The 27,006-nt window shown below is 46.3% G+C and overlaps 1 protein-coding gene across 10 annotated transcripts in view; it reads left to right on the top strand.

The window, feature by feature from the left end:
* The window catches only part of FAM219A (family with sequence similarity 219 member A), a 54,994-nt gene that overhangs the window by 22,391 nt on the left and 5,597 nt on the right, over window positions 1–27,006 (top strand). For 5 of the 10 annotated variants that reach the window (XM_060155266.1, XM_060155265.1, XM_060155264.1 and 2 more), the window contains exon 2: window positions 24,897–24,996. In XM_060155266.1, the coding sequence (XP_060011249.1) occupies window positions 24,897–24,996 (100 nt within the window). Of the gene's footprint in view, window positions 1–19,088; window positions 19,247–24,896; window positions 24,997–27,006 lie in introns of all 10 variants that reach the window. The other 5 variants (XM_060155268.1, XM_060155267.1, XM_060155270.1 and 2 more) reach the window with 3 other exon arrangements.

The raw sequence follows: 27,006 nt of genomic DNA, 5'->3' as shown, positions 1-27,006 counted from the left end.
GTTGTTACAACTATTGAATGCCAGGTCAAGGAGTTTTTAAGTGATGGGAGCCATTGAAGGCTCTTGAACCAGGGAATACTGTAATCAGAGCAGTGTTTAATTCCCAGAAGAGTAATTTAAGAGCAATGCACAGGGTAAGTTGGAGGAAGGAGAGACACGTTGGGGTAATGAGTGGGTCACCACTGCAGTGGGCCTGGAATAAGATGATAAGGACCTGAAGCAGGATGTTGGCTGAGAGAAGGCTTAAAAAAAAAAAAAAGATAAATGTTAGATATTTTGAAGAAAGTGCTACCATAGGTTCATGATTAGCTTGCCAGAAAGATAAAGGGAAAAGAAGTGGGTCAAAATGACCCCATAGGCTGGTCAAAAAGAGACAGGAGCCAACTTGAAAGAGCTCCCAGTGGTCAAAGCTGGAACAATTTGAGTAACAAAATAAATAACAATTACATTGGATTATAACCACCCACAGGGACATAAATGTATATTAATCCATACTGATAAAAATAAATGATTGAATAAATAAATAAATAAACTGGGGAGAAGGGACAAATCTTCCTTGCAGAAGAATTCCAATTTTTATGTATAGAAAAGCTTATAAAAATTTAAAGTTTACATTTATTTATAGAAAGAATGAGGGAAATTTTAAAATTACCATTAGAACATCATAGTAATAATTGTTGCTAGCAGGATCCACTGATTGCTAAAAACTAGGGGATGAAACTTTGAGGAAAAACAAGATATTTGCATAGCCTATCAGAATCTCTCCCAAAATATGTATTATTTACTGCGGTAGTTTTAACATATGTCCACAAATTCTTTGATCCTCCCCCCTCTAGGAAGTGGAACTTAATTCCCCTTCCCTTGAGTGTGGCCTGGACTTAGTGACTAGCTTACAACTAATAGAATACAGTCAGAATAAAAGAAAAATTGTAACTTTATAGTGGAGAAATCTGGCAAACACCACCCTAAGTGATTAGTTAACATCACTAGCAATAAGTCATGTTCCCTCTGATATGTTGTGATGAGGACACATCACTTACATGGTATTCTTCCCAGAAACCCATAACCTCAGTCTAATCATGAGAAAACAGCAGACAAATCCAAATTGAGGGAACATTCTAGAAAATACCTGACCAGTATGCCTCAAAAGTCAAGGTCCTGAAAGTCAAGAAATGACTGAGAAACTCAGGTGACCATGGAGACATGTCGATGAAATGCAATATGGATCCTGGTACAGAAAAAGGGATATCAATGGAAAAACTGGAGAAACTGCATAGAGTCTGTAGTTTAGTGAATAGTATTGATTTGATCAATGTACCATGGTTCTGTAAGATGCTAACATTAGGAGAAGCTGGGTCAAGGGCATACAAGGACTCTCTGCACTGTCTTCATAACTCTTCTATAAATATAAAATTATTTCAAAATAAAAAAATTTTGAAATGACCGCTTATTTTTTGAGTTTAGTTTACTGGGAAAGTGGTTGTGTCATTAACAAAATAAAGATAGTTAAAAAAGGAAGAACTAGGCTTGGGGGAGGAGTATGACATCAGAAGTGGTAGGCAGTTAGAAGTGTGGGCCTGGAGCTTAGGAGAGCAGTCAGAGATAGAGATATAGATTTGAGAGTAGAACCCAGAGAGATATTACTTGAAATAATAAGTTTATGTTACTATTATATTTCCACATGCCAGGAGAGACCATGTAGAAAGAGAGCCAGTGGCCTTACTGAGAAGAACATCTATGTCCGGAGCATGAGAAGAGGAACCATTGGAAGGGTGGTCAAAACAGGGATAGAATGTTTTCATAAAAGCCAAGAGAAAACAGAATTTCTAGAAAGACCTGGTCAGCACTGCCCAATGATACTGAAAGGTGGTGGAAGATCACCTGAGAAAAGACCATTGGGTTTTAACTAGGAAGTCAGTGTCAGAAGAGCAGGCATGGAGAGGTGGGGTGGTGGGGTGGGATAGATATAGGAATCAAACGGCTGGGACCCTGACAGTGAGAGAGCAGGCTCAGCCAGGCAGATGGACTTGTGTGGGTGACAAGAGGAAGAAGCCCCTGGAGGAGAGTGGGATACTCCAGGGCAGAGAGGCAGAAAGTGCTGGCCAGAGCAAGTGGGCCAGAGGGCTGGGGCCCAAAGCTCAAGGAGAGGAGAGGACCTTGACCGGAAGGAAGCCCCTGCCATCTCCTGGCTGCAGAACTCAGGCTAAAAGCTAGAAGCCCTGGACCAAGGACTGCTTTTTACCTTTCTGAGCTAGACGGCCATTCTCTTTCCCAAGACCCAGCTTATCCCCCAGGGGGCCTAGAAAGTCAGGCCAGACAAGAAATGAAGTAAACTGAACTTATTCATCTTCTCTTCAGCTTTTATCTGAGATGGAGAATAATCTGTGTTTTTTAATTAGGCATTAAATAGTATTACAGAATAATTTCTCTGAGGGTGTATGACTGCTTACCATGTGTTAGGGCCTGTGGTAAGCACTTTATATACATTATCCCATTTAATCCTTCCAACAACCCTGTGAGGTGCGTACTATTATTTTCCCCATGTTAAAGATGAAAAATAGGCCCAGAGATGTTAGAAATTTGATCAAGACCACACAGATAAGTAAATGGAAGAGGCAGAACTTACCCATGATTTTAACCACTGCACTATACTGCTCTTATCAAGACTCACATGTGTGTGCACATGTACACACACACACACACACACACACATACATACACACACACACACAAGAATCCAGGCTGTACGCCAGGAGGTTAACACAGGATATAGCTCTGGATGGTAGGATTGAGGGTGATGACTTTTTTCTTCTTCTTTTCTGCCTATCTGGACTTTTTACAATGACCATGAATTCCTCTTGAATTCAGAAAAAGAAAGAAATACCTTATTTTATTTATTTAAGTTTCGGTGCTCTTTGCCAAATTTCTGTAATGTCCATGATGGGAACAAAGCAAGTGCATTCTGCACAAGTGCAGACAAAGAAGACTCTACCTCTTCTGCAGCATACAGGCTCTGCAGTGACAGTACAGAGAATCTGGCATTTGTGTATGCGTGTGCATGTGTGAACTGAGTGTGTGCAGCAACCGCTGAGGTGAAGGGAGGAGCTGCTGAGCTGTCTGAGGATGTGTCACATGGAGAACTCTCTCCCTTCCCTATGGTCACCTTGTCCCTGAGCCAGGCTCGTTTAGTCCTGAGCTTCCACAGGGACTGGGAGATAGTTTTTCACACACACCGATATCCTCAAACTCACCTCTTGTTGAAAAGCTGGCCAGGGAGTCAGGCTGCTGGCGTGAAGCCCAGGCTGCAGCTATAGAGGGTGATTAGAGTCATTCTGGAACTACTTCAGGCCGTGTGGGTCATGGGTCCAAGCAGGCAGCTGGTATCAGGGGTGAGCAGAGAGGAGCCAGGGACATTTAAGTTCTGCATTAATTGGCAGGCAGGGCTGTTGTCCAGAGCCACCAAGGTCTTCAGGTGGAGGCAGTTCAGGACCCTGGATAGCTCCTAAAGGAGCCCAGTCCCGGGCTTCCCTGGTGGCCCAATGGTTAAGAATCCGCCTGCCAATGCAGGGAACACGGGTTCAAGCCCTGGTCCTGGAACATCCCACATGCCGCGGAGCAACTAAGCCCGTGCACCGCACCACAACTACTGAGCCTGCTCTTTAGAGCCCGCAAGCCACAACTACTGAGCCTGTGCACCACAACTACTGAAGCCTGTGCACTTAGAGCCCATGCTCCGCAACAAGGGAAGCCACTGCAGTTAGAAGCCTGCGCACCACAATGAAGAGTAGCCCTGCTTGCCGCAAAAATAAATAAATAAATAAATAAATAAATAAAGGAGCCCGGTCCCTGCCAGGTCTGCAAAGGCTAGGTGCCTCAGTCCTTAAGGCCCTTGCCTATCTGATTTTGAATAGCTTTCCTGCACACGTCTCTAGCTGTGAAAGGGGCCTGGCCTCTTCTCTTTCTAAGATTAGTCCTATGGATCTGGGGACTCCCCCTTATCCCCTCCAACCCCTGCCCCACCCCACACCCATACGCATCTATCCTGACTGAGCTCTCTGTTGAGGTCACCATCACTGTGAAAGTGAAATAAGCCTTCAAGACCACCATGTCATTTCCTGAGCTGTCCCTGGTCAGGATCTGCCATCCTGTTACCTCAGGGCTGTAGGACTCTGAGTGAGTAGGGATAGGGGGTGGGTGGTAAGAGTCTAGTGGAACAAGAAGTGTTAAAAGAGCCTTTGTCTATAATACCCCTGTACTCCCCTCTTCAATCTGAGAGTGGGGGGTATGAGGCAGGGGAAACTGAGGAGAAGCATTGAGCAGGTTTCAAGGTTTGAAGCCGGAACCTTTCACGAGCTGTCAGTGTACCTTCAGCCTGGCAGTGGGAGTACACTGAATTTAAAGACGTCTTCTTTTAGGGGAAGGGCATTGACATAAAGTCGGGGGGGCAGGTGTAGCAAGTAGAAGCAGAAATGAGACAGCCTGTCGCCCCAACCCTAGACATGCACATGGCCTCTAGGTAGAGGAGAGTTAAATTCGCACTATAAAGGGGTTCCCTTCCTCATTCCCCAAATCATTTAGAGGAGGGGTGTACGTGAGGAGTCTAGAAGGACAGAGGAATCATAATCATCTACTAGGGCCTGGATTTTCTAGTTGAAATTCCTCCTCTACCTCCAGGCCTCGTCCATGTCTAAATGAATCAGAGCCAGCAAATGAGGTTACTGTGCACTTTGATTGCCTGGGCTGGTGATTGAGGAGGGAAGGTAAGTCTGCCTGCATTGAGCCTGAGTGAAAACACTCAGGATCCAATCCCTTCCAACAGCCTTGCTCTGGGCCTTGTGCAAAGATCTCCTCCATTGCTTTCTCCACCTCTCATAGGCTCCTGGGTCCCTGATTGAAGGCAGTGTCTGAGCCCAAAGGCCATTACGTACCTTATCCTCAGAGAACTTTCTGGTCAAAGAAGCAGGTGCTACAGCAATAGTGAAACCACCAGAGAACAGCTGCAGGCTCCCTCTCTTAGCACTAGCCAGTCATAATGGGACTGGGGAAGGCAGGGAGGAGAAAAGAACATTCAATGTTCCCTGAGGCCTGAGTGGACCTGGCAGAGTTTGGGCTAGGACTAGGGCTGCCCCAGCCTCACCTGAAGAGGTGTAGCTGTCTAGTACTCCTGGAGATGGGAGCATTAACAATGTAGTAACTAGTTTATAGATGAAAAGATGCTCAGAGGATCTGGATCCTAGACCATCCCTCTCGCGCCTGAAAATAGTGTATTCCAGCTTCCAGGAGAGGCCCTTACTATGGTATTAAGCACAAGCTTTTGACAAACAAGGAAGCCTGGAGAAGAAATGAGAACAGATGAGGTCTCTGCCAGATCCCAAGAGAGTTGTTTGCGTTGGTTTTTATTCAAGTAGAGCAGGCCTAACCTCAGCCAGAGCTTGCTTTTGGCTGTTCTCTCAAGGTCAAAGGCGCCCCCATGTTTGCCTTCCTTACAGCGGATGCTCTGTAGTTATTGTTTTACTTAGGAGCAGTAATTATGTGACCACAAACCTTACTAAATTGAATACAATCCTGAGCATTTAGAAGAAGAAACAGTTCAGGACTCAGGGGAGGGAGCAGCCGGCTGGAAAGAAGGGCCCATGAATTCTAATCCCAGGGCTGCCGTCTGGCATTGACCTGGGACAACTCATTTACTCTCTGGCCTGGAGGCTCTTTCTAGAATCTCAGGGCCCAAATAAAAACAGATCTGGGAGCTCAGAGAGTGAAACGACCTGTCTAGACTCTCAGTGCAATTCACAGGCAAAACTGGAAGCCCCAGGTCCTACTCTTCAGCCAGAGGTTGTGTTTACTGTTTGGGGAGATTTCTTGTGGTTTTTTGTTTCTTTTTGCCATCTCCTTGCCCTTATATCTGAACTCCCAAGAACTCCCCTACCTCGGGTGGTTCACTGCCTGGTAAACATGGCTGCAAGCCCCAGGTTGTCAGAAAGCACTCTGAACAGAGGATCAGAGCAGCCCAACCCCTATCTCCCTCCAAAGGGTTTTCTGATGGTTTGGATTCCAAGCAGGCTGCCCACTCCTCTGATACTTGACAATAAGAGTTGGGCCTTACTTATATAGTGATGGGAGTGTTTATCAAGCAAAATCCGAGCCTGACCCTTGAGTCACAAAGAAAGCTGTGTCTGCTCAGCTAGCAGTGATCAGTCCCCACGAGAAGGTGACTTGGAGTTGAAATGTATGAGGGGAAGGACTATGAGAGCATGTTGTAGAGGGACCTAACGTAGCCTGGTGTTCATGGGAAGCTACTTTTTTTTTTTTTTTTTTTGCGGTACGCGGGCCTCTCACTGTTGTGGCCTCTCCCATTGCGGAGCACAGGCTCCGGACGTGCAGACTCAGCGGCCATGGCTCACGGGGCTCAGCCGCTCCGCGGCATGTGGGATCTTCCCGGACCGGGGCACGAACCGGTGTCCCCTGCATCGGCAGGCGGACTCTCAACCACTGCGCCACCAGGGAAGCCCGGGAAGCTACTCTTAAGGAGTGATGTGTCAGCTCAGCCATGAAGGACAAGATCTAGCCAGAAGAGGAGCAGGAGGTGGGGAAGGATCTTGGTGCTCCATTAGGAGCAAAGAAGACCAGTGACGCAAAGTATAGTAAGCCAGGGGAAGAGGTGAGGTTGGGGAAACGGAAGGAAAGGCAAGTGACTGTTTATTTGCCTTCATCCTGGTCTGAGGAACTTCTTTCAAAAAAAAAAAAAAAGGGCTAGTTGAGACCCACTCAAACTGCCATGGCTTGCCCCCAGGGGAGGCTGGTGCCTGTTCCATCTCCCTAGCTCAGGGGACGCTCACAGGAATGCTCGGGAGAGGTGCTTCTAGCCCCAGCCTGGGGTTCACACAAATGGAGTGGTCCTCACAGCTCAGAGGAAGTAGGAGAGAGGAAGCAAGAAAGACTAGACACTTACTTTCCCTACGAAACCTCTCTGTATGTTTCTCCATTGCTTTGAACTATTTATTAATACATGACAGAAGCCGTTTCCCTGTTTAGATGGTTCTGCTGGGAATTCCACACCATCGCCCCCCCTCCTGAGGTAGATAAAAAAAAAGTCAGCTTTCAAGATTTTATACTTGGATTTCAGAAACTAAATTACATTACTGCGTCCGGTGAGATGGCGCCATTGCCTGTTCCTATCTGCATGCTCCAGGCACTGCGAGGCCGATAACATCAGTGTGTTGAAGCGGCTGGATCCAGACAATTTGCAGCTGGCTGGAGCTGGGCCAGAGGGGGGTGGGTGGCAAAATTCTCTCAGAATCCAAAGCAGCCCTGTGTTGACTGTAGACTGGGATCCAGGATTCTTGGTTTCTCTCCATAGACCGTCAGTTCTCCTATCTACAGAGAGAGGACTTGTCTTAGTCCCACCTACATGTAACAGGGAGTTGATAATTACTCTCTTAAACATTGCAGTAGGATAAAATCACCAAGGATCCAATGCTTAGGTTTTCATTGGAGTGAAAGATAGAAGGGAGTAGGGGAAAGAGTGAAAGTTATAATATGAACAAGGCAGATTCCTACTGCCTGTGAAATTAGGTGTCCATATAGAAGCCAAAATACTCCTGGAAATGGTTATTCTGGGCTTCTTAGAAGCCCAGATGTGAGGCCTTGTAACTAACTTTCTGACTGCTACAAGGTTGTGGAGTGAAGAAAAAGCATTGTTCTCCTGCCAGGGGACATAGGAACTTTCTGGAGTTTCTAATTGGAACCAAGATTTAACTCTACAGAACAAGCATCCCTTTCACAGCAAAAAATTTCCAGCTTGTTGGGTTGTTTCAAATGCATCAAATGGCATAAAATGTCCATTCAACTCTGGCAGCATTCATAGACCTATTTTTGTAAATAGCCAAACACAGTCCATCTTCTTTTTTTTTTAAATATATTTATTTTATTTATTTATTTTTGGCTGTGTTGGGTCTTCATTGCTGCACGCGGGCTTTCTATAGTTGCAGCGAGAGGGGACTACTGTTTGTTGCAGTGCACGGGCTTCTCACTGCGGTGGCTTCTCTTGTTGTGGAGCATGGGCTCTAGGCGTGCGGGCTTCAGTAGTTGTGGCCCGCGGGCTTAGTTGCTCCATGGCATGTGCGATCTTCCTGGACCAGGGCTCGAACCCACGTCCCCTGCATTGGCAGGTGGATTCTTAACCACCGCACCACCAGGGAAGTGCCTCTTCATCTTCTAAACATAATTTTTTTCAAAATGCAATAGGCCCCCAAAGTCAAGGTTTGTGTCTGACCTCACTGAATTTGCCAGTCCTTTGCCCTAGCGCAGGCCTGGCTTTCCTATACCTCAGTGCCCTGCCTGCTCACCCATGGGTTCTGATGTTTGGATGCAGGAGACAGAAAAACTAGGATCTACACCAACTCTAACTGTACCATTTCTTAACTTTTCTCACAGTGGAGACATGCAGTTTAGACTCCATGACTGTATCTGATTAATAAGTAAGTCAAAAGACTCTTCAGTTTTACTTTGTTTATTTTTGCAGAAAAGTATTATTGAAGGTTTTAAAAGTGAGAAATCATGATCACTAAATAATCATGATCACTCAGAGTATAGGTTCTAAGATTGAGCCTCTGCTGGATGTTTGCGGTTGGTGGAGCAGGTGTTCCAGATTCTAGAAAAATCTCAATGCAAGCTCTTCCTCTGGGAATCCCTCTGTTCTGGCTTCCCAGGCTGCTCCTGTTAAGTCTCTGCAGGCTTCCTGCCCAAGGACTAGAAACCCAGGGTCTTTTTCTTTTTCCTAATAAATTATTTATTTTTTATTTTTGTCTGCGTTGGGTCTTTGTTGCAGCACGTGGGCTTTCTCTAGTTGCAGTGAGCAGGGGCTACTCTTCTTTGCGGTGTGCGGGCTTCTCATCGCGGTGGCTTCTCTTGTTGCAGAGCACGGGCTCTAGGCGCCCGGGCTTCAGTGTTTGTGGCACACAGGCTCACTCATTGTGGCTCGTGGGCTCTAGAGTGCAGGCTCAGTAGTTGTGGCGCACAGGCTTAGTTGCTCTGCGGCATGTGGGATCTTCCCAGACCAGGGCTCGAATCCATGTCCCCTGCATTGACAGGTGGATTCTTAACCACTGGGCCACCAGGGAAGTCCCGAAACCGAGGGTCTTTGCTGCTTTTTTCCATCTTCTGGGGGTGATGACCCAAGGTAGTCAGGACTGTGGTGCAGCCAGAACTTGGGGCAACTGCACACCCTTCTGCTTGCTGTTATTTTGAGGTTGGCCAGACCCTGGTCAGAATCCCTTGCCTTCAGCCCACTCTTGCCCACACTTCCTAAGAAATAGCAGACCTGCCTTGATCTCTGGACCATGGCTGGACTTCTCTATTGAAGGGTTTCTCTCTGTGGGGAGTCTCAAGCCTGCCAAGGATCAAACCCATAATTGTTGAGAACAAAATTGTTTCTGCTGAAATGTCAGCAAACCAGAGAACGAACGGTATGTCTTGAGTTCTCTTTCTCAATGTCTTTGAACAGCTGGCCCCTCTCTGCTGGCTCTTTCCCCCAGCCTCAACCATCCTCCAGTTTCACATTTTCCTTCTCAAAACCTTTTCCTTCCCTGACGTCCATGACATCAGTTTCTCCTTGGTACCCTGCCTCTCTGACCGCAGCTGTCAGTCTTCTTCTGCCCCCCACTTCAATTTTGGTGTTGGCCAAATTCTTTTCTCCAACCCTTCATATTTATAGACACGCATACACACACCCCTGCCCAAAACAAAATCACTAAACTTACCCTTATTTCTGCTTCTCTGTCATTTGGTGGCATCACAATTCACCCAGGCACCTGAGTCAGGAAGAAACCTGGGAGTTATCCTTGCCTATGTCTTTCCCTCAAACACAGATCCAATCAGCCACTGAGCCCTGGCAGTTTGACCTCGACATGTTTTTCTTTTCCATCCCCTTTTCTCCAACGCCACTGACGCTGCCTTTTTCCAGCTTTTATCACCTTTTGCAATGCCTCTTATCTAGTGCCCTGCCTCTAGTTTAATCATTCCTTCTCATTCTCCCCACACTGCTCCCAGAGTGATCTGTCTCTATAAATCTGACGATGGGCTTAAAATCCTTCAATGCCTCCCCATTATTTCCAGTTAAAGTCCAAAGCCCTGAACATGACTCACAAAGCCCTTCATGATTTTAAGCCTTCATCCCGTTCTAGTCTCATCACTGGCCACTTCACCCTCTACCATTTAACATCCCAGCAAAATTGAGCTATTCCTTTTGCCATATAGTCATGCGTGTCTTCTTCCCCACTACTTTCTTTTCTTTTTTGTTCTCTATTCCTTTCTTCATCTGGTTCACTTCTACCTCACCCTTCATGCGTTAGCTTTCTTTGAAGAAGTCTTCCCTAATTCCTAAGGGCGGGATAGATGCTTTTATCTTGTGTATCTAAAATACTCAATACAAACCTCTGTTCTAGCCCTTGGCATATTATTAAAATTATCTGCTTATTCATTTACCTTACTGGCCTATGAGCTCTTCATGGGCAAAGACCACATTATCTTTGTATCAGCAGCACCCAGCACAGTGCCTAGAATATAATATAATAGAAAATGTGGGACCAGAACTGAATTAGTGGCTGAGACCTTTTTATTTCGTTTTCTTGTGCTGCCCTCTGCTTTTCTCTCGTGGGCTCAGCATTCACAGTTCCCAGTGCTTTTTCTTGCTTGCTGCCAGTCTCTCTGTCTCTCCATCTTGAGTTATTGACTGCTTCAGTGGCTCTCATATTTTCTTCCTATGGAGAACTCATTGAGCAGGAGGCTGGTGATGAGAACGCATGCATGCCATTTTCTAAAGAGGGGCTCCAAGTATCGGCTGAGCACTGGAGACATGACTAGACTAGTACCAGCCTTCAAAGTGCCTGCTTTACAAGACCACAGTCCCACGGCTATGGAAGTTCTAGTGTGTTGTTAATCTAATGACTTTATCTGATGTCTCTGAGGAGGGGCTGGGATATTTTTAAATGAGCAAATTAGATTCAAATCCTAGTGCTACCACCTTCAAAGTGTGACTTTGAACGTATTGCTTTATACAACCAGGTTCTTCATTTTTAAAACAGGAATGATATCTACCTTACTTGGTCTTTTAGGAGGATTAAATGAGATAACATACATAAAGCATCTAGCACCATAGCTATACATATATCAGGTGTCCAAGAGATCTTAAACAATTTGATAAATTCCAGAAGAACCACACCTGGGCTAAGTTGTTCTGAACACCTCCCTGCCTGGGCCCAGCCAGAGCTCTTAGCAGAGCTGCCTCCCCAACATGAGCTTTGGGCAGTCTCCCTAATCTCCTCCCCCACCAAGCCATCATGCTGTCTTCACACTAAGAATGTAACCAGATTAAGGCTGGGGCAGAGAGCTCTTTGAGGGGCTGTCTGCGCATGGTGTAGGTGTAGAAGGGCTGACCTAGAGCCTTGCTATTCAAAGTGTGGTCCCTGTACTAAGAACACTGGTATCACCCGGGAGCTTTTGTGAAATGTGTATACTCAGGCTCCACTCCAGACCTGCTGAATCAGAATCTGCATTTAAACAACATCCCCAGGTGATCTGTGTGCACATTAATGTTTAAGAAGTACTACCCTAAATTTTATTCCCTGTTATCAGCGTACATAAAATTTTGGAAGCTACTGTCATTAAAGTGCACTAAAACTGAAAAAAAAAAAAAGAACAAGTACTATCCTAGAGGTACACAGATAAGCTCAGCAGGTATGGAAGGATGTAAGCTGTACAGGTGTGTCAGAACTGTCTAGAAGAGATGAAGCCTGCTCGGGTGTCTTCAGAGCAAAAGAGGTGTTCCTCAGAGGTGTGGGCTCAGAGCTACAGGGGGTCTTTGAGTAGGTATTGGTTATTTGTCGTTTCAGGGTCCCTTCCTGTGGATGCCTCAGGAATGAGGTTGTACCCTTGAGTTATCCATTCAGTGTCACTGCACCAGCCAGGGAGTGACAGGTGGGCAGGGAAAGACTCTGTCCCACCTTGAGCCTGGGGAGCCCTCCAGCAGGGACTCCAAGACCATCTAACTTTGCAGATGAGTATTGTTTCCCTGGAAAGATGCATAACCAGCAACTGGCTGGCTTCACAGCTGAAAACTTGCCTTGAGCTTGTGCTAGTCTGGAATCTCCCCTTCCTCCTACTCTTCCACCACCAACAGGCCACTCGAAGAACTGACTTCTCTAGGGAAACTCAGATAGGGTTCATGAGCCTTTATGGCTCTTCTTCCCTTCTCTGACCTCCTCCACTTCTGAGCTGGGCCATGAGCTGCCAGGAGCCCTTAGCATTGACCTCCCTGCTGCACAAAGCAGGCCTGGTGAGAGTGACTGCCTGAGGCAGTGAGGGTTTGTTTCACCAGAGCTACCGTATCTTTCTCTTAGGACTCTGAATCCCTGTTTGCCTTCCCAATAAAAACACTTCCCAGCCACCCACCTAGATCCTCTCGACCCTTCCCTGTGGGAGAGTTGTCTGTGCATCTCAGTGGTAAAGGAAAAGCCCCTGATGTACTCAACCCACTACATTTCTGTACTTGACCCACAGAAATGGGGTGGGCTGAGTGCCCTGTGGCAGAGTAGGGGTTGTACTAGCAGCAGCATGAAACAGTAGTAAGAATACGGACTTCCCTGGTGGCGCAGTGGATAAGTGCACGCTCCCAATGCAGGGGGCCCAGGTTCGATCCCTGGTCAGGGAACTAGATCCTACATGCATGCCGCAACTAAGGGTTCACATGCCACAACTAAGGAGCCCACGTGCTGCAACTAAGGAGCTGGTGAGCCGCAACTAAGGAGCCCACCGGCCACAACTAAGACCTGGTGCAACCAAATAAATAAATAAATATTTTTTAAAAAGAAGATTAAAAAAAGTAGTAAGAATAGCATCCTAGTCCCAGCGCTAAGCCTCACCAGTCATTGCTCTAAACCCTCTTGCCAAAGTACCCATTGACCCAATAGCTGAGCCTCTGCTTTGATCAAGCTCCTTCCCAGGCCTGACCCTCTTTGTCAGGGAGGATAACAAACCTCCACTGCCATCACTCTCTCCTCTGTGCTCCCACCACCCTTCATGTATTCCTACCTCCCATGCTCCTCTCTCTGCATAAAATAGGCTAATTTGTGTGTCTGTCAACTCCCCACCTTTCAACTAAAGTCCTCTTGGCAAGAACCAGGTCTTGGTGTTTTTCCCTCCCCAAAATGCATTGTGCCCTGCCTGCCCCTTGTTGGTCTTCAGTGAACATCAAGTTTTTTTTTTTTAACAAATTGCAAGCTCTCCAGTGCTTAATTATTGGGATGACAAAAAGGAAAGAACAGGAGACTGCTCTGGCCAGAGGGCTGAGTTTTAGAACTGCAAGGTGTCTGTGTGAGCAGAAAGTGGTGCTTGCCAGGCATAATGGAGGTTAGAGAGTTAGAAGAGGATGAAAAGGAGAGGAAAGGCAGGGGCAGGAAATGCCACAGAGAGGAGCTATTTGATACCAGCCCTCAAGTCCATTGTCCATCGCAGTTGAGTAGCTCTTTACTCTTCCAAGGCCAGAGGAAAGGGATCAGAGATGGCAGCTCTGGGAAGGCCTCCCATAGACTTTCAGACTACTACTTTGCTTTCTTGGGAAATCAAGGAGTGCAAAAGATTCAAGAACCAGTGCCGTCCTGGCTCACTCAGTCTCTTGAGTAATTGAAGTTTATCAAAAATCCTCAAGTGAGATTTGGAGCCAAGATCCAGATGAGATCCACAAGTATTCTTGGCCGAGACCAAATGTCAACGTTTGTTGACATTTCTCTTGCTTCAGCTTCCTACCATGTGCTGACTGGATGAAGGACCAATCTCAAGAACTCTCCAACCAAATGCCCTCTGTCAATTCCTTGGCAGCATCTCTCCTCAGTGTTCTGTGCCTCCTTCCTTACACTGGGGAACTAGAATCCACATCCTGGAAAGAAACTGAAGGATCCTCTGGACCACATTCCTTAAAGCTTTAGTATCCCTGAACATCTGGTCCCCTTTTTTCTCCCTCCTTTGGGCCCTTCCAGAACCCCAGATTCCCTTGCCTTGCCCCACTCCCTTGATTTTATTTTTTTAATAAATTTATTTATTTATTTATTTGGCTGCCTTGGGTCTTTGTTGCTGCGCGCGGGCTTTCTCTAGTTGCGGCGAGCGGGGGCGACTCTTCGTTGTGGTGCGCAGGTCTCTCATTGCGGTTGGCTTCTCTTGTTGCGGAGCACGGGCTCTAGAGCGTGGGCTTCAGTAGTTATGGCTTGCGGGCTCAGTAGTTATGGCGCACGGGCTTAGTTGCTCCACGGCATGTGGGATCTTCCCGGACCAGGGCTCGAACCCATGTCCCCTGCATTGGCAGGCGGATTCTTAACCACTGCGCCACCAGGGAAGCCCTCCCTTGATTTTAGAATCATTTCTATGAAAGGTCTCATCTCCAAAGTCTGTGTTGGCCGAAACTGAATTAAAAAAGAGAAGGGACTGCTTCCTCTTCACTGACCACCCTCATCCCATCTTCTCCTCCTGCCTCAAGCCCTGCCAGTCAATCTTTTTTTTTCCATTGTGGTAAAATATATATAACATAAAATTTACCATTTTAGCCATTGTTGATCTACTTTCTAAAGATCTTTACACCTTCCCCCGTTTCTTCATTAAGTGAGATGGTCTTTCCCTAAAGAGGTTGAAATGGGAGCAGGTGAGGGGGAAGCAGGATTTGGGGCTCAAAAACCTTTCAGATCACAATACTGTATAGGCCAAAACCTGTGTCTCTAGCTGGTTCTGGTCCAAGGAAAGACAGGCGCCTCCTCAGCATCTGGCTCAGAGGATGAGCTTGAGGGTAGGGATGAAGGTCAGGGACTAGGCCAAGTCAAGCCTCCCAGAGGAACCAAGGTTTCTCAATTTCTGGCCCTGGCTCCTATCTCCTGGGTCATGAGGGTTGTCCCCTGGGCCTTTATGCAGAGGCTTCCCCCATGCCGTAGCTGCTACAGTGGGTGTCCCTGAGTTGAGGCACTTGTCCTGTCTCCCAAACAAAGGCTTTTTGGTCATAGGGTTTCCAGGTGAGTAGAAATGGGAATGAATAGTGGAACATCAATCTAGGGTAAGCAGTCCTAACCATGAAGAAGGCAAAGCAGGATTCTAAATCTTTTTAAAAACTCACTGGTCCCTTGTCTCCCCATTTAAAAAATGAATACAGTTCTTTGCCATCCCAGTACTAGCTTCGTATCTTTCACCATCTTTTTCGCTCCCTGTTTCTGAGTAGCTATTTTTGAAAACTCAATAATGCATAAGAGAGTAGGAACTGCCACTCTCTCTGGAATAACTCCAGAGCCATTTTGGTTAATTGGCTCACCCCAAGTCTGAAAGCAAGGGAGACTTACTCTGTGAGGTTTGCCTCCTGGCTCTGTAATTTCAGCCACAGTTCCTACAGCTGATGGGCTGGCACAGGCCAGGGACCAGCTGAAGCATGGTGGCCAGCTACTAACTAGGCAGTACTGGTGCTCCACTTAGAGCCTTTCCCAAGCTGCAGTGTTATAGTCTTCTCTCCTTTTGTTCTTAATTGGTGGCCTCAAGTCAGGAGATTTTGTCTGGCAGATGATGCCCTGAGGAAATTCTATTCTTTGAAAGAAGATTCCCCAGAGGGAACCAGGTAAATAAGGACTGGAGCAGAGCTCTCTTGGAAGATGATAGATAGATGTGATGACCTGAAATGCCTCGGTACACAGCAAAAAATAAAATACTAAAAGGCCCGCTATACCTCTTGGTCATGACTGGAGGCATTGTAAATTGGAACAATCCTTTGGGAAAGCAGTTTGGCAATATGTATCAAGAATCTTAAAAGCGCTCATGCTTTTTTACTTAGTAATTCTACTTTATTTAAGAAATCATCCTAAATGCAAATATATATGGATTTCAGTGTAGCATTATTTATAATAGTGAAAAAGTACAAACCACCTGAATGTCCAAAATAAGTGAATGGTTAAAAAGTTATTGTACATCCCCTCTATGGATATTATGCAGTCATTAAGCTGATGGTTAAGAAAGCTATATAAAACTATGGAGAGTTGATTATGTCCTAATACTAATTTTTTTAAATACAGAATATAAGATACAGTGTGTTTTTTTTTAAATGTTGTTCTATGCCTATTTATTAGTTGGTACTTACTGGTTACAGTAACAAAATCCAACTCAAGCTAGTATAAGCTAAAAAGGCAACTAGACAGTAAGGACACTAGATTTTCTCATAGTATCTAAGGACAGGCATGACGTCAAACCTTAGAAGGGTAGGGCAAGTTCTAGAACCAGAACCTGAAACCTAGGGAAGGCTTTCTCTGTCTCTTGTGTTTGCTTCTTTCTGAACATCAGCTTTATTCTTGTCTCCCTGCCCAATGGCCTTCTCTCCTACCTAATCTACAGTCTTGAGCTTTACATCTCCTCATCATCCCACTTCCCAATTCTGGGGGAGACTCTGATTGGCTCTGCCTGGTCTAAGCAAGGGCAAGACCACACAAAACCAACATGGTACCTAGAAGCCCACCCCTGTGACCATGAGGACAAGAGAAACACCAGCTCCCAGAGAGGGAAACCACCTATTGTTGCTACTGTAGTATACACAGAAGACTCAAATACACTAGAACATTAACAAAGATTACCTCGAAGTGGTAAAACTCAAGGTGATTTTTTAAAAATTTTGGCATGTATTACTTTATAATAGAAAAATCTATTAAACTCACCATGGCTAAAGCTGTTACTAGCCATGGGGTTCTGCATTTTGATTCTCCCAATGACAGCCACCACAAAGATACTAAAGCTTGGTGGTGCTTGTTTTTGGTAATGAATTCCATCCTAGGAGCTGTTTAAGGAAACAGAAAATCTTCAGTTACACACAGGACTAACTTGAGTTCTTGAACTCTAGCCCAGCCATAAGAATCCTTTCCACTTCTTTCTGGGGAACTTTCTTTATCCCATAATGCTGTGCAGAAGTGTGGTGTGTGTGGAGAAAGTGTGCTTTCCTTCTCTACTACCAGCACCCAGTCCAGAGCTGAAAAGGAATGGACACTCAGTGTGTTGACTTTGTTTGAATTGAGTCTTCTTTTAGAGAAAAACCTTGAAGATTGAGGGGATTTAGACTGGTAAGAGAGGCCTCCCTGAGCTCGACAGGATCCTCTGCCCCCTCTCCCAAATTCAGGCTTCACAGACTTTCCCAGCTCTTCTGTTCTTCTTCCCCTCTTTGTAAGAGCTACGAACAGTACTTGGAAAGACTGTCTCCCTTGTTTCCCTGATTCTCCTTCAGATATCCCCCAAAAGACCTTATGCCTGAGAGAGGTCTTTGTCCTTCCCTATAAGTGGGACTCCTAAGGGCCCACTTATGTGTCCTAAAAGGACTGAAGTCCTGGCCAATTGCCTGGCAATTCAGGCAGCTCCTGGAGAAATCCTGGTGAAGGGGGAGATAGGGAATAAAAGTGGGAGCTGCCCAACAACTGGACTCAGGAAATGGGACTCAGGACTTCAGATCGTACCGCAGAACAGGAACTGTCATTGGCCAAATAATTCTCTTTTTTTTCCCACATCTTTATTGGAGTATATATGCTTTACAATGTTGTGTTAGTTTCTGCTGTACAACAAAGTGAATCAGCTATATGTATACATATGTCCCCATATCCCCTCCGTCTTGAGCCTGCCTCCCACCCTCCCTACCCCATCCATCTAGGTCATCACAAAGCACCGAGCTGATCTCCCTGTGCTATGCAGCAGCTTCCCACTAGCCATCCATTTCACATTTGGTAATGTATATATGTTAATGCTACTCTCTCACTTCATCCCAGCCTCCCCTTCCCCCCACCCCATGCCCCCAAGTCCGTTCTCTACGTCTGCATCTTTATTCCTGCCCTTCCACTAGGTTCATCAGTACCACTTTTTAAAATTCCATATATATGCGTTAGCATACGGTATTTGTTTTTCTCTTTCTGACTTACTTTACTCTGTATGACAGATTCTAGGTCCATCCACCTCACTACAAGTAACTCAATTTCGTTCCATTTTATGGCTGAGTAATATTCCATTGTATATATGTGCCACATCTTCTTTATCCATTCATCTGTTGATGGACATTTAGGTTGCTTCCATGTCCTGGCAATTGTAAATAGTGCTTCAATGAACATTGTGGTACATGTATCTTTTTGAATTATGGTTTTCTCAGGGTATATGATGTGCCCAGTAGTGGGATTTCTGGGTCATATGGTAGTTCTATTTTTAGTTTTTTAAGGAACCTCCATACTGTTCTCCATAGTGGCTATATCAATTTACATTCCCACCAACAGTGCAGGAGAGTTCCCTTTTCTCCACACCCTCTCCAGTATTTATTGTTTGTAGATTTTTTTGATGATGGCCATTCTGACCAGTGTGAGGTTGGCCAATTAATTCTCATGTTGAGATGTTGAGTCAGAGAGAGATGAATGCCTTAGAGGCTGAATGAACAGCCATCTTCAGGGAAGTAGAGAGGTCTAACCAATGCCTAGACTGGTACTGAATATTCTTGGACTGGAGGTTAGGTTTCTGCCAAGCCATGGACATTGGATACAAAGGCATAGTGTTGCCTTTTTGGGATCTCCCTCTAAATACTGATGTCTAAACATGCTTATTACCACCCATTGCCAAGAGATGTTTTTGGGGAGTGGCATAACCCTGCAGGGGACCACAGCCCCAGGTAGCTTCTGAGCCGAACAAGTTGTGACAGAAACAGAGTTGGTCTTTGATACCCTATCTTGCATCATCTACCTGTCAGAGAGTGGCCTGATCTCCAGATCTTTCCCTGTTTTCCCGTTTCCTTGTCAGCACTACCTTTCTTCCTGGCCCTGTTCCTGCTCTAATTCTGTCCTGCTTCCTGCTTTCACCCAGGGGAATTGAACAAGGTACAGACATGACTCTATTCCAGAGGTAGCCTTTCAGTATTTCATAACTCAGAACTGCCTCCACCAACGCCCTCCTAAAACTAGAGGAAAATTCATGTGTGTTAGGGGAAGAAAGTTTAGATAATGTTGGTGCAAGCGCTTTCCCTCTTCATATCTCATTCTAAATCCATTTCAATTTCCATCTTCCAGAAAATTAGTGCTTGAAGGTGAGGACAGAAGTTACCTTTCCTGTGGGAAAGTGAAAATTGAATCATGTCGTTTGAATCATCTGTGCTCAGTCCACAAGACAAAGGCAGAATTGTTCAGCACCACGGAGAGTACCTTTCATCTTGAAGATGAGATCAAGGGTGGGTGAAAGATGAGGATTGTGTAGCTGGGACCCCCACCAGTCTGATCTCCTTCCACTCCTGGCTAGCCACCAAGTGTCCCTCTTTTCCTCAATCCCTTAGCATTCACCCCTTCTTTACTTAACTAGGCTTTTAGGAATGAACTCCCTTACCTTTCCACCCACCTTTCTGCCTCCATGTTATCTGCATTCCCCACCCATCTTCACCTCCCTTCCATTTCAGCAAGGAGCCTTCCTCCTCTGGTCTGATTCTGGTTCCATCTTCTCTTGACTCCTCAAAGACCATGCTCCATCAAACATCTCCTTGTTGACCCAGCTTCCTTCCCTTCAGTCTAGGACAGTGGTCAGGTGTTCCCTAGCTCCAAAGAGTCCTTCAGCTCCAAAGCTCCCTCTGACAGTCATTCACTCTCATTCCTTCTCTTCTCAGTTTAGCTCCTTGAAAAAATAGCCTGTGTTCACTGTCTCTACTTCCTCATCTCCTATTCCCTCCTAAATCCCCTGGAATCTGGGCTCTGTTCTTACCATTCAAGCAAAACTCTGTTTGCTGAGGCCACCTGTGACTTCCTTATTTCTAAATATTGTCTTTATCTTATAGACTCATGTGTTTATTTGACCCTGTTGATTTCTTCCACCTTGAAACTACTTGAAGGTCTCCCTAGATCTTTTTCTACATCTCGTCTTTCTGCTCCTACTCAGTCTTCTTCTTCCACTCATTCCCTAAGATTGGATGCTCCTCAGAACTCCATTCTTGGCTCCTATCTCTTTTCACTGTGCTCATTCTTCCTGAGAAGACTTATTCTCCTCTGTGGGCTTCCACCACCACCAGTCCACATCTCTTTCCTGAGATCCCAAACCTCAGTTCCTACTGACTAATGATGCCATCTAAGTGTCCAAAAGCCACTTCAAGGCTCAACATGTCCCATACTGAGCTCATCTTATTTTCCCTGAGTGTAGTTATGCCTTCTCCTGCATTGTCTGTTTTAGTAATTAGCGCCCCTTTCCCAATTACTCCAAACAGAAAACTAGGAATGTCTGGACTCTTTCTTCTACATCTTATCTCTAAAGTCTACTCTACCCTCTTTAACATCCTCCTTTCTGGCCTTTTATCTTCTGCTTCTGTTTAGCTCAGGTCCCTGTCATCTCCTGCTGGCACTGTTGCAGTAGTTTTCTGACCTTCAGTCTCATTCCCTTCCCCTCCATCTTCTATATGGCTATGAGAGGGTCCTTCTCCACCTCAAATCTGATCATGTTACTCCCCCACTCAAGGCTTCACTGGCTTCCCCATCATATTTTTTTTTTTTTGCTGTACGCGGGCCTCTCACTGTTGTGGCCCCTCCCACTGCAGAGCACAGGCTCCGGACGCGCAGGCTCAGCGGCCGTGGCTCACGGGCCCAGCCGCTCCACGGCATGTGGGATCTTCCCGGACCGGGGCACAAACCCATGTCCCCTGCATCGGCAGGCGGACTCTCAACCACTGAGCCACCAGGGAAGCCCTCCCCATCATATTCTGAGTAAAGAACAAAATCAAGACCCATCCTCTCCCACAGTCTGAGCCCTCCTGGCCCCACAACTTTATTTCCTGCCACTTTTCATCATGCCTTCTAGATTTCAACTATAGCAAAATACTGTTCCTTGAATATACAATGCTTGTTTCAGGCTTCTGAGCCTTTGCAGATGTTCCCTGAACATCCTTTCTCCTTCCTCTTAAGCTAACTGGTGAACTGATGTTTTGAGATCTTTTCAAGTGTCTTCCTCTGTGAAGTTTTCTCTGACTTCTTTGTTCCTTTCCCTCTACTTTTATGACCCTTGTTACATTTACTGATAATTACTGGGAGTTCCTCAAGGATGGGCCTGTTTCTGTTTATCTTTATGAGCCCCAGGCCTACCACTCTTAAATAAGTGAGAGAAATGCAGCATAATGAAGTGAGGCGAGAGAGAAGACAGAATGCCCCCTGATCAGGCCCCTCCTCCCTCTGTGGAGGGAGCATCTATTCCACAGACACCTTCGCACATAAGCCAGGCCCCCACATGTGTGGTGCCAGGGCTGCTGCTGTGGATCAGTCACTGCCAGGGCACATTGTTCATGATTGTGTGGGTCCCACGGAGCCTGTACTAATAAAAACTTTATAGCTAGCACAAATGTAGTGCTCAGTATGTAGTATACTAACTACTATTCTAAATGCTTACATAGTAAACACTAGATTACATAGTATCACTTTATCCTCACAGAAACCTTTGACATAGGTATTAGTATTAGTCCCACTCTACAGATGAGGAAACTAAATCCCAGATCACACAGCTAGTAAACGGAGGAGCCAGGATTTTCTTTTTTAAAGAGGGATCTTTTTTTTTTTTTAAATTTTAGAGGATTTTTAACTTTTTAAAAACACTTATCTAGGCTGCACCAAGTCTTAGTTTTGGCATGCGGGATCTTTGTTGCGGCATGAGAGATCTTTAGTTGCAGCATGCGGACTCTTAGTTGCAGCATGCATTGCAGGATCTAGTTCCCTGACCAGGGATCGAACCCGGGCTCCCTGCATTGGGAGCGCAGAGTCTTATCCACTGGATCACCAGGGAAGTCCCCAGGATTTTTTAAAAGAATAGTCTAAACTGGTCTCCCTGTATTGTTTTCTCTGTTTTCCTGTAAATTTAATAAGTTCTATAGTAAAGCATTTTTAAAAGATTTGACTAAATCAATGTGTTTTAAACCCCTCCCCCACCCTTTTTTAAAAAGCAATAAAACCCTTTCTTCAACCAAAATCTTGAAGAAAGGCTGATATGTAAATGAAATCAAAACGGATCTATTCTGGTTGAAGGCAAACCAGATCCCCTCCTATTACTTTCCTCTCTCACTCAGCCCTGCCCAAGGCACAGGGCTCAGGAAACACAGTTGAATGAAAAGCACTGGACCAGACTAACTCTTAAAGATTCTTCTGGCACTTTTTCCTTCCTCTAGTTATACTGGCTTTGCATTGGCCATTAGCCTATATATTCTGTCTCAGAAACAGTGAGACTGAGCTATTAATCATCTCTGTAGTCTTTGGAGAATTTGTATGCAGGGTTGTAGAAACATAGGTTGCTGTTAGAGACGCATTTCAATGTCTGTCTCTGCTGAGTGTTTATTAATAATCTTGCTAATCGCCACTCTAGTTCCTGGATCTAGCTAACTCCTGTCAGGTGTCCTTGGGGGGCATTTTAAATTCTCCCTGATTTCTTGGAGCCAGATGCTTCCTTCTGCCTGGATTCCTCTCTGATACTTATATTCATGAATATTTCACATTTAATCTCCCTGATTACATTTCCATGTGATGGTCATGGTGCATTGGCTGCATGTCTCAGGAAAGACATACAGGAAGCCCATAGTAAAGGCTTGAGTTTGCAGGCACAGTGCCAGAGATCTTTGTTCCTGCCACTAACATGGCCTTCTATCATGGACAAGGACGGGGAGATGCTGAATGATGAGTTTGCATGGGTCCTCTCAGTCTAGGGCTTTGCACCCTGGCTCTTGACCCAAAGGGACTGGCAGTTTCACTCAAGGATCAAATGCCACTAGGACCTGCCCAGTGGCCGCAGGGACCACACGTGGGTCCCTGTGACCAGAGTTGCTCAACAGCTTCCCAGCCCCCCATCCTTCCTGCACCACCTCCCTCCAGTGTTGCTACCTAGTACTTCCAGCCTGAGAGAAGAAACTCTGATGAACTCATCTGCACTGAGGAGGGAAAGTTAGCCCCAAATGCCTGAGAGCCTGAGTTCTTAAAGTTAGCTGTTGGAGGAGGCAGGGATGATGGTCAAAGAGGCAAGATGAGCCAAGGGGCATAGTGTCCTGGAAGCCAGTGGAGGAAACCATTTCCAAATGGATGTGGTATGTGTGACATGTGACAAATGCTACAGAAAAAGTAGAGGAAATTGGAAATCTGCCACTGCTTCCCTGGTAGGGCTCCACAGGCACGTTTTATGGGTTTTACCCTTTGAGAAGCCCGCCCTCAGGCTGCTTTGGAAGTGAGCCTTCCCTGCAGCCTAGGGCTCAGCCATCATGTCTCCACGTTCCCTACAGGCAGCACTTGCGAGGCTGTTTTGACCACAGAGAGGCATGTAAAGGCCACTAGAGGCCTCCTGCTCCAGGGCTGCAGGGGATAGATGCTGCCAGTAATCAGTCTCCCAAGAAGGAGCTGAGCTAGGGAGGCAGAGGATGAGGGACTTGGAAAGACTGTGGCATGGGAAGTTGCCTGGGATACAGGCACTGCAGCTCCCCGCCCCCCCTCACACCTGTTCTACCTTCCTGTCCCATCCCCCTCAAGGAGAGCTAAGGATGGAAGTCAAAGCAGAGGACACAGGCCCAGGTTCTGCCCTCGGGAACTCACAAGCCACTATGGCAACACAGCCCACCGTGGGCCTTGCACTCTGAATGGCCTAAGGAAACATAGACAAGGCCAGGATTTCCCTCCCAAACATTCTAGACTTTTCCCTTTTCCCTTAGTGACAAGCGTGTTTTCATCCCCACTGCTTCATTCTAAAGGGAACAGAAATCACCCTAATGGCTATATACCCTTCCCTTGATGGGTCACCAGAAGCCACTCAGATCCCTGGGCCTGGAGCTTTCTCTCTGCCTATCTGTCTGCGCTCCCTGTCCCCAGAGGCAGAGCAGGCACAGCCCTGGATCCTCTCTGCAATCCTTAGGCCTTAGGCATACCACTCTGTGACCCTAGGCAGATGGTTAGGGTGGCAGCACCTGTATCAATGGTTGGTCATTAGTTTCTCAGGGAGAATGTGTATGGCTCCAGCCCCTTCCAACTGACTGAGGCAGGGTGGGCCAAGGCCCTGGATCTTGTAGCAGAGATTTGGGGTGTTTGGGAGGGAACAGTGAGGCTAGAGTAGGACTCTGGGCAGCACGGCGCCCATCGCAATGGGAAGAAGTCAGTAAGGAGGGCAGTGAGGGAGATTGAAACAGTTGCAGACCCTGGACGACGCACAGGATGCATGCTTTCCTACCTTCCTTGTCATCTGTAGCGTCAAGCCCTGTGTGGGCAACACAGGACTAACTGGCCACCAGCTGATTTGTCATTATTTGTCTTCTCACCTACCATTCCCAGCCAACCATTTAGGTTCTCGCAGGAGACACTCTTTAGCACTCATCTGTGAAATGGAGAAGTCCTCATTAGAACGGCTGTGGCTGCAGCCTTGAAGTCTAGCCTGGCTTGGACGGTCAGTTCTCCGGATCCTGTGAAGGGATCATTCAGTGCTAGGGGAAACAGAGGGAGAAGGCCTGTCTCAGGGAGCACCTACCCTGACCTAATGCAGACTTAAACTCACAGGAATCTAGAAAGACCTTTCCAAACAAGTACATAGGAAGGGCCCTGAGGAACAGGGCAACGAGTATGGGAGGTTGGAGAAGGTGGTCCTTTGGGTTTAAGGAATTGCGGTAGGCTTCCTGGGGGAGGTGGATCACACAGGACTTAAAAGATAGACACCCAGGTGGGCGTAAGTAGCTCTTCCACCCAGCTCAGTGTCTTCCTCCCGTGGTAGATGGGTCTGTCCCTCCCTCCCTGAATACCCTGCCTGCTGCCAGGGAAAAATACCTCCAGAGGACAGGTGAGAGCAGCCCACTGTGTTCACTTCCTAACAGCTCCCTATCTCTCTGCTTTCTCCCCCAGGACCCAGCCGCCGCCTCCATCTCAGACGGAGACTGTGACGCCCGGGAGGGTGAGTCAGTAGCCATGAATTACAAACCATCCCCGCTCCAAGTGAAGCTGGGTGAGTGTGTCTGGGGGGTGAGGGAAATGTGGGGAGTGGACAGACAAGGTGCTCTGGGCTGGGTTTACAATGAGGTACCACAAATAAACCAACTCAGGCTAGCTGATTCCAAGACTCCAGCCACCAAGTCATTGGCACCGCCAGGCACCTTATCTCCTGCAAGGCCAAGAGGGAAATTACAGTTCTCTACAGGAGCCCAGAACTCTAGAGGCATCTCTGAGGCCAAGAAGGCTCCAGGTATTCCAGGGGATAGCTGCAGGGGTGAAAGCATGGAACCCCAGAGAGTGGGTTGGCAGTCCCATCCAACACTGGACCAGGTTAAGAGGAAGCTGCCTTAGAGGTGGGGTGTCAGTTGCTGTGTCTGAGGGGTAGAAAGGAATGAGGCTCCCCAAACCTAGAAGCTGAGCCCCTCTCCCCATTCCTGTGTCAGCCTATCTGGAGATCTCAGGATCTCATCGGCTCCTGTTTGGGGGAGCTTTCCCATAGTTTCTTAATAAACCCAAATCTCTCCCCCACTTTCCAGGGTCACCTTTCCCTTGGGGGTTTATCTCATGTCCACTCCAAAGTCAGTTTATGCTACAGCCTGCTCCTTTGAAGTCACATGTCTCCCAACCATTGCCCAGAGCTCCTGCAGCTGCTGCTGTCACTTCACCCTACGCCGAACACTGCGTCTCTCCCTTCAGGGACCAGTTTCACTCACCCAAGGCTGCCGTGCATAAACAGGCTTGTAATTAATAATTTGCCTTCGGGAATTCCCTAGCGGTCCAGTGGTTAGAACTCCGTGCTTCCATTGCAGAGGGCCTGGGTTTGATCCCTGGTCAGGGAACTAAGATCCCGCAAGCCACAAGGTGCGGCCAAAAATAAATAAATATAAAAATAAAAAAATAAAAATTTGTTTTCACGAAGAGAAGTTATAACATAGTGCATCCAGGAAAGAGTTAACAATTAAATACAGGCTGTCACTATCCTTCAAAACTTCTCTGCCATCCCTGCCACCCTCCTGCCCATCTTTCTCCTCAGGCTCCAGCTGCCCATCAAATACTGGACCCCTCCTTAGTCCTGAGAACCTTTTCCCATCTGTTCTAAAACATTCTCCCTCTGCAGCTGCCAGGACTCCTTTTCACAGAGTCCTGTTATGTTATTCAGCTTTTTGTTAACCTTGTTTTTCTCCTTCCAGACCAAATCCGGGGAGCCCCTCAGGCTGTTTTTCTAAACAAGAGAGCAATCCTCTCGGTGGAATTTGTTCATTGTCCCAGGACACCAAACTCAAACTGTTTTTGAGTAGCCAGTTTTATTTGCTTATTATTGTTTAATTTAACAATACAAATATTTTAACAAGTATAACTTCTCCTTTACTCTCGCCTGTCATATTCTCCTCCCCAGAGATCATCATTCCAAGCGTTTTTTAGTTTTTTCATTTTATTTTTTATTTTAACACAAGAGGTATCATACTGTACATATTTTCTGAAACTTTTTTCGTTTTTGTTTTTGTTTTCCACTTAATGTCTTAGAACCCCTTCCAATATCAGTATATAGAGAATGACTTCATTCTTTTAAATAGTTGCATGGTAGTCTGTAGTTTGGTTTTCCCAGTTTATTGTTAGCATTTTTTGTTTCAAACAATTCCAACATGCTTTTTAAATAACACTTAAGAAATAAAATAAAATAAATAAAATGACACTTTTTTGTCCTGCCCATTACATTACCACCAAAGCTCCTCTAGAAAATTCACAACCTCCTTCCAGTTGCACTGAGGAAACTCCCCACCAGGAACTTTAAGGCGAATTGCACCCCCTAGAGGCTTGGGGTGGTAACGGCAGGTGCTGCCTGCTGGAAAGGAGGTGGAGGCAGGTTTGAGGGAGTTAGGTGAGCAGTGGCAAAGAAAGAGGGTTAGAGACTGGGAGATGAGAGACACGGAGACATGGAGGTCGAGGAAATTCCAGAGTCACAGTAGCTGGAAATGCCCATCCCATCCTTCCTCTCTGGAGCTTGTGGTTATTTTATGAGAGC

The sequence above is a fragment of the Lagenorhynchus albirostris genome, chromosome 7 (genome assembly GCF_949774975.1).
Source record: "Lagenorhynchus albirostris chromosome 7, mLagAlb1.1, whole genome shotgun sequence".
Classification (NCBI taxonomy): domain Eukaryota; kingdom Metazoa; phylum Chordata; class Mammalia; order Artiodactyla; family Delphinidae; genus Lagenorhynchus; species Lagenorhynchus albirostris.
Note: the sequence above shows the minus strand (reverse complement) of the source record. Positions and strands in the feature narration are given on the sequence as shown.